Below are 8,071 nucleotides of genomic sequence, written 5' to 3'. Positions count from 1 at the left end.
TCAGATTTCTGGGCCAGAGGTTATCACATTCAAACCCCACGATCAGACGGACTTACCCACCCAGTCACGGGAGGCCCCGAAGCACCCCGGACTTCCCCCACGGAGCAGGGTCTTTATCTGCAAGCACACAGCACGGCCAGCAGTGACTGACCACGCGTGCCCTCTGCAGACAGGCCCAGTCCTCCATGAGGACAAGGAGGCACTGGTTGGCACACAGGCCTGTCTCTAGACTCAGGGGTCAGATCGGCATTTCTGCTCTGAGGTGGACTTGGAGGAGAGCCTGAGGAAGGCTCTTTCATTGATAAACTCAACAGTGCACAGCGGGTTTTCCATCCCGAGCTGGAAGGAGGGTGTGCAATGTCTGAGTCAGGTGCGAAGTGAGGGCCCACTCTTTGGGCCTGCTGACGTGGCCAGTAGCAAATGGCTAAGCATCCCTGTGGTGACCCCTGCTCAGCCATGGGGCACAGAGGTTTGCAGCTGGAAGACTGCACTTAAATATCAGCCTACCAGCCCTGGCCAGTTAGCTCAGTCGGTTGAGAGCATTGTCCCAAAACAACAAGATTGCAGGTTCAATCCCTGGTCAGGGCACACACGTGAAGCAACCGATGAGTACACAACTGAGTGGAACAACAAATGAATGCTCCCCTTCCCCTGCCCTCTCTTCCCCTTCCTTTCTCTTGTCTCTCTGAAACAATAAATCAAAAGAAATTAAGCCCTGTCTGGACAGCTCAGTTGGTTGGAGCGTCATCCTGGAGCACGGAGGTTGTCAGTTCAATTCCCCAGTCAGGGCACATACAGGAGCAGCTCAGTGTTTCTGTCTCTCTCTCTCTCTCCCTGCCTCTTTCTCAAAAAAAAAAAAAAAAAAAATCAACCTACCATTTAAAAATAACCAAAGACGTTTGCCAACACAGTGTCATATTTATTGGTCTATTCACAGATCAGCTAAAACACGATGAAGGGGAAAGACCAGATGCCATCAGTCACGGCAAGAAACAGAATATTTAGCATGTCTTCATTTTGAATTTTGCGTTTGGCATTCACTGACATAACTGCAGTGGGTGCAATTTATTTTTCGCAACCAGAAGCACATCCATTTATTTAAACAATGACTTTTAGGGCAATAAGCGAAAAAACAGAAAACAGTATTTTCATGTAGCTACAGCAAGAAAATCATTTATACAAATCAATTGGATATAAAATACATTATAAAGGGAACACACATACAAAAGTCGTTGAGTTGGCCAGAGAGCAAGGATGTCACAGAACACCGTGCGGAGAGGACACCGCTGCGAATTCACTTGCTGTGGAGGCGTGTCCCGGGTTTGCGTTACAGTTTACTGAGGTAAAGGCACAATCACATCAACATAGTTAATGGGGAAGAACCCGGACTCCCCACGCAGCATTCCCTCATACCAGTTCTCATCTATCTGATTGGTTAGTGTGATGATGTCTCCTTCTTTAAATCCTAATTCTCCTTGGTTTTCTGGCTCAAAGTCATACAGGCCACGGCAGCAGGGCTGGTCCAGGGCGGCGTTAGAACCTGTCCACATCACACGGAGACAAAAAGGCAGAGTTAACATGACAGGTTAGCCACGAAGAGCAGCAACGATGGAGCCTTGGCCGGACCATGGACAGCAGTGCCCTGCAGGCTGTCTCCCAACGAGGCGGAGTCAGCCCGGCTCCCTGGGGCTGGCTTATGGTCTCTGTCCTCCTCAGCCGTCCCAGCTGTCCCTCGCTGACCTCCGAGGCCCCGGCTTTTCTCATCAGCCAGATGATTCCAGCCCTGCCCGCCTCCTCGAGGCCCTGCCTGAAGGCCACAGGACGGACACAAGACCCAACCCCTGCCCTTAGGGAGCTCCCAGATGCTCGGTACAGACTGGACACTACAGGGGAAATACTGAGAAGACAAGGATGAGGGGGAATCAGTCGCTCAGACGAAAAGGAAGTAGGAAAGGCTGGGTGGTTGGGGACATCTCCCCCAAGCTGGGGACCGAGAGCTGGAATACTCACAGACCAACCTGACCTCTTAGGGTTACTGTACTAACCCAGAAGTTCTACAGATAGCGTTTTTAAATAATTACGTTTTTAATTTCCAAACTAAAACATGGTAATTGTAAAAAGAGAAAAGAAAAAAAAAAAGATCAAAGACATGCAAAATTAAGAAAAGTCCGGGCCCTGGCCTGTTGGCTCAGAGGTAGAGCGTCGGCCTGGCGTGCGGGGGACCCAGGTTTGATTCCCGGCCAGGGCACATAGGAGAAGCGCCCATTTGCTTCTCCACCCCCACCCCCTCCTTCCTCTCTGTCTCTCTCTTCCCCTCCCACAGCCAAGGCTCCATTGGAGCAAAGATGGCCCAGGCGCTGGGGATGGCTCCTTGGCCTCTGCCCCAGGCGCTGGAGTGGCTCTGGTTGCGGCAGAGCAACGCCCCAGAGGGGCAGAGCATCGCCCCCTCGTGGGCAGAGCGGCCCTGGTGGGCGTGCTGGGTGGATCCTGGTTGGGCACATGCGGGAGTCTGTCTGACTGTCTCTCCCCGTTTCCGGCTTCAGAAAAATACAAAAAAAAAAAAAAAAAAGGAAAAAAAAAAGAAAAGTCCGCTAGAACCACTAACCCAGAGATAAACATTACTAAACTCACATTTTGGCATAGATGCTTCCAAATATCTTTATGAAAATACATACAGTTGTTTCCATAAAAGAATCTTCCTGTATGCATTATATAAACGTCTTTGCAGATGACTTTTAGTTCCTGACCAGTTGTCAACTATATTACAGTAACATGATTTCTTTATCAATATATTATTGGATATTTGAGGACCTTCCTTCCTTCCCTTCTTTTTCTCTCTTCCTTTCTTCTTCTCTTTTTCTCTCTTACTTTCTTCATTCCTTCCTATTCTTTCTTGTTTTCTCTTGCTTTCATAGATAACAGTGAAAAGTACCCTAATGTACATGTATTTACAAATGTGACAATTCCAGAGGATGAACTCTTAGAAGAGACTGCTATTCCTAGACCGTGAACTTTTCCAAGACTTTCAACATTTCCTATCAACTTATTTTCCATCATTCTTTATATGAAAAGTTTTAGGAGCCCCTATTATCCTGTAGTTGCTAAGCTTTTATCTGTCATGTTTGATACAAGCATGATTACCAGCTTATCATCAGGTTTTTCCATTTTGTTTCTGGGAAGGGGGTTCTGTTTTCTTGGCACATACAGAAATTTTCAACAGCACAGCCAAATTGGTCAAACTTTTCATTCACGGTTCCTCTTCCACATTTATATCTAAATGTTCAACTAAATTTATCCCAGTTTTTAAATTTAATTTTTCACATGACATATTTTCTTTTAATCCATGTGGAATTTGGCAAATAAAGGCATTGTTTATTTCAATAATGTTTCAGCAGTTATGGCTACACATTTTATTAACTGACCCATACTTTCTCCACTGATTTCAAATACTTTCATCTTTTTATATATATAATTATCATGAACACTTGGACCTATTTTAAGATTTTTCTGGCCTTGGCCGGTTGGCTCAGTGGTAGGGCGTTGGCCTAGTGTACGGATGTCTGGGTTCGATTCTTGGTCAGGGCACACAGGAGAAGACCCATCTGCTTCTCCCCCTTCTCTCCCCCCTTCCCTCTCGCTCTCTTCCCTTCCTGAAGCCATGGCTCAATTGGAGCGGGTTGCCCCCCCACTCCAGCACGGAGGATGGCTCCATGGCTTCTGCCTCAGGCACTAATATGACTCAGTTGCTGAGCAACAGAGCAATGAAAAACACCCCAGATGGGCAGAGCATCGCCCCCTAGTGGGCTTGCCGGGTGGATCCTGGTCGAGGTGCATGTGGGAGTCTGTCTCTCTGCCTCCTCTCCTCTCCTCTCACTGAAGTAAAAAATAAAATAAATTTTAAAAAAGATTTTTTGGTTTTGTTTCACTGCTCCATTTTGGTCACTACTGTATCGTTTAAAATACTGTCACTTGAAAATAAATGTTAACAACTAGTAAAGCAAGTTCTTCCTCGTTATGCTTCTATTTCAGAATTGCCTATTTTCACAAAATCATTCAACCAGGTAAGCTTCAGTAGCAATGCATCAAGCTTCTCCCACAAAAATCTCATTTCAATTTTCAACTGCAGCATATTTTCTTAGTAATCACAAGATTAAATTTATAAGATTCTTCAAAACTGAGTGACTGCTGCATGCCTTAAAGAAACCACAGCTATTCGTGTGTTCTACACTTTTATCCTATGGCTAGACTGCGCCCGTTCCTATTTAAGAGTTTTGCATCTGTATTTAAGAATGAAATTACTTCCTTTTTATATTCTGGTCAGGCATTGGTACCAGAGCATGTTAACTTTATATAATAAAATAAACTCTTCAATTTCCTAAAATAGTCAAACTTAAAGATTTGAGGGGGAAATGGCCCCAAATTATCTAGGCCTATGGATTTCTGAATGTGGAATATTTCCTAGGACAGGTTATGACAGTGACTGAGTGTCCCCCTGCTCCAGTTTGCTACAGCCCCCAACAGGGACACATGCCTTGGGGATTCCCATGGTTCCAACGACAGACCCATCCTGGGGAGCAGTGGCTTGAGCACAAATGTCAGTTCTTCCATAAGGGTCTCTGGAGGCCTTTCACAAACCCACCTCTCTCTGAAAAAGAGCCAGAACAAGACCCCAGGGCTCCAGGTCCAGCCTGTGACCTGCCCTCCTGATGTCACCTCCTACATGACCTACGGCACTGCAGAGGGTTGCCAAGACACCACCACACTGACGGCAGGCCCTCTCCTCCCACTCTGCAGGCCACCTGCCATGACTACAGCAAATCCGACACGGCAGGCGTGCATGCGCCCAGGCCACCACCTCCGTGTACACCTGCGTGCACTCCCTGCATACGCACACCGAACATCACTCACATCTCACGCCATTTATTCCAAGCAAGGGACCGCGGCCACACTGCCCACTTGGCTTTTCTAAGAGCTGGAGAGTGACCAGCCCTCCTATCATACTCCATCAGCAAATGAACCCGAAACGTGCCATCTCCCCTGAGAACGCTGATTGTGAACGCCTGGGGCAGGTGAGGCCAGAGGGCAGGGCCTCCAGCCGTGTCTGTGCAGCCCAGGCCTGGGCCCGGGTCTTACCAGTGTGCACACTGGGGGGATCCACACCTCCCAGAGTTCAGGCTACATCTTGGATCACATACCCAGCAGGACGACATTCTGAAATCTCACAATGCATCTGTCACCCAGAGTCCCTTTGGCTGTCTGGGGCCGCAAGCCCAGGACTGGTGGCCTCCCTTACTTTAGGGAGAGGGAGGAACCAGCACACGAACAAAGTAGTCCGTGTTTAGCTTTTTGGTGCCAGAATAAACCATCTCAGCTGTGAAGTGTCATGAAAGTCAAAGCTTTCTGGCTTTTCTAGCCAGATTGGCTTTGACGGGATTTGACAGAGAGACACTCACTAAGACTCCTGGGTTCCCGGAACCAGAGCAGGAAGAGCTCGGAGCACAGGGACTCAATTACCAGTGGTGGAGAGGGAAGAGCTGTCCCTGCCACTGGTAAGGGACAAGAGCCCCTCACTCACGCCGCAGTGGCCTGTAACTCCCTGCCCCACCCTGGCAACAGCTTGGGGTAGAGAAGTGGGGAGGACAGACCTTTGAGGAAAAACCAACATCCCCGACAAGAAATTTTTTTTTTCTTTTTTTCTGAAGCTGGAAACGGGGAGAGACAGTCAGACAGACTCCCGCATGCGCCCGACCGACCGGGATCCACCCGGCACGCCCACCAGGGGGCGATGCTCTGCCCCCTCCAGGGCGTCGCTCTGTTGCGACCAGAGCCACTCTAGCGCCTGGGGCAGAGGCCAAGGAGCCATCCCCAGCACCCGGGTCATCTTTGCTCCAATGGAGCCTTGGCTACAGGAGGGGAAGAGAGAGACAGAGAGGAAGGAGAGGGGGAGGGGTGGAGAAGCAGATGGGCGCCTCTCCTGTGTGCCCCGGCCAGGAATCGAACCCGGGACCTCCGCACGCCAGGCAAACGCTCTACCACTGAGCCAGCCGGCCAGGGCCCCCGACAAGGAATTTCAACTGAACTGACCAAGTTTAAATTCTGAATTGACAAAGTAATAAATGGATAGCCTACGCTTTCTATTGGAAGAGGCTCAGTTACCTTGAAATGGTAAAGACTGCATTTTTTTCCACCATTAGAAGAAATGGAAAAAAGATTAATTTTTTTTTGAGGGGGGCCAACTGCAGAAATGGAAAAAAGCTTAAGCTGTTTCCGTTGTGGGTCAAAATGGAGCCTCCAAAGTAAGTTCAGTTAAAGAGGAATAAAGGAATAAAGTGTCTGTCCACCTGAGTGGCAGGTGAATTTTCCCTCCAACAAACAATAAATCACTGTCACCAGGGTTGGAACCCAAAAGCCCAAGCAGAACCACCTCCATTCCTCTGTGGGGTCTTTGAAACTGGGCCAGATACACATATATACATGAGTAAGGTGCCGAGACTGTCCTATAAGAAAAGACAGGTCCTTGCCCTGGCTGGCTGGCTCAGTGGTGAAGTGTCCACCTGGTGTGTGGATCTCCTGGGTTCAATTCCCAGTCAGGGCACACAAGAGAAAGGATCATCTGCTTCTCCCACACCTCTCCCTCCCTCCACCCTCTTCCCTTCCCGCAGCCATGGCTAGATTGGTTCAAGTGAGATGGCCCAGGGTGATAAGGATGGCTGGTGAAGCCTCAGCCTCAGGAGCTAAAAATAGCTCAGTTGCTGAGCAACAGATGGCCCCAGATGGGCAGAGCATCGCCCCTAGAGGGCTTACTGGGTGGATCCCGGTTGGGGTGCATGTGGGAGTCTGACTCTTTGTCTTCCCTTCTCTCACTTAAAAAAAGGAAAAAAGAAAAGATGGGTTCTGTGCAGGGGAACCCCTTGGCCTCACACTCTCAGGTGGGCAGTAGTTGGCACCTAAAATCTCTGCAAGGTGGTGCCCATGAAGCCGACCATCTGATGTGGACACGAGTGCTTCCGTACAACATGCGGCCGCACTCCCACCCCACGCTGGCCGGTGGAGAGACTGTGTCCTGGCCTGGCCACGGAGCTGGGTCCATTTCCTCCTGCTCCTGAGACCTGGCAAGCGTATCACGGGAGCAGAGGTGTGGAGAACATTCTCCTCCTTGGGACCACGTTGAAACAAAGACAACTATAACACAGAAAAGGGAGTGTCTCTGTTAAATATTTAGTACTAAAGCACTGGTCCACACAATTGGGAAGAGAGAAATGAGGGGGAGACCTAACACAAGAGGTGTAAGCGCTGTCAGCTATACAAATAGGGAAACCACGTTCTCCCCAAAAATAAATGTCCCTGTCCTCTTAGCAACAATATGGACCAGTTTCTTCTAACAATATTGGGTCCCCTCCGATTTTAACAGCAGGAAATTTCTTTTGAGTGCCCTTCCCCCACCCCACCTCTTTGTCCCCAAGTCCCTGATGCGAAGGGCCACTTGCTCACACAGACATGTTGGCCCGGTCTCTGCTGGTGGGGGCGGCCCTCCAGTCGGCAGCCCCAGTCCGTTGTGGGCACGCAGTAACAGCCTCCGTGTGCAGGCTGTGCCACCTGCCCAGATAATGTTCTTAGGGCCCCCGAGATAGAAACAAATTTAGTTACCAGGAAGCCCTCTGACAGGTGCCACCACTATGCCGATTCGATGGCGGGAGACTGATGACGTGCAGAGGGTCACAGCCATGAAGCCGCGGGGACCTCCGTCCCCAGGCGGAGCCTGTGCTCTCGACCACTATGTCATAGACCCACCCCAACACTCCCCCCATGCTTGTGAGTATGTCCCGGCCCAGGGGGTGGTCAGTCAGTCAGTGGGGCTGGGAAGAAGCCAGTGGGTCCCGGGCCTTGGAGAGTTGGACAGCCTTCTCCACCTCCACCTCCCAGGGCCCAGGAAGGTCCGCCCAGGCCCCGCCTCCCCACTCCCGGGGCCCTGGATGGGGGATGCGTGTCAGGCAAACACCCTCACAGTCCATCTCTCAGCCCGAGCTCCTGCTCCAACGTGAGCAGTGCAAGGTTTTAACAAGACAGCGTC

At 50.0% G+C, this 8,071-nt stretch overlaps 1 protein-coding gene across 2 annotated transcripts in view; it reads right to left on the bottom strand.

Annotated features, from left to right (window-relative positions):
- Positions 1 to 906: 906 nt before the first annotated feature.
- Positions 907 to 8,071, bottom strand: part of LOC136384642 (endophilin-A3) — a 75,201-nt gene continuing 68,036 nt past the window's right edge. For both annotated transcript variants that reach the window (XM_066355074.1, XM_066355075.1), the window contains one exon: positions 907 to 1,540. In XM_066355074.1, coding sequence (XP_066211171.1) covers positions 1,335 to 1,540 — 206 coding nt within the window. In that variant the 3' untranslated portion in view covers positions 907 to 1,334. The remainder of the gene's footprint in view (positions 1,541 to 8,071) is intronic.

This window comes from Saccopteryx leptura, chromosome 13 (genome assembly GCF_036850995.1).
Source record: "Saccopteryx leptura isolate mSacLep1 chromosome 13, mSacLep1_pri_phased_curated, whole genome shotgun sequence".
Classification (NCBI taxonomy): domain Eukaryota; kingdom Metazoa; phylum Chordata; class Mammalia; order Chiroptera; family Emballonuridae; genus Saccopteryx; species Saccopteryx leptura.
Note: the sequence above shows the minus strand (reverse complement) of the source record. Positions and strands in the feature narration are given on the sequence as shown.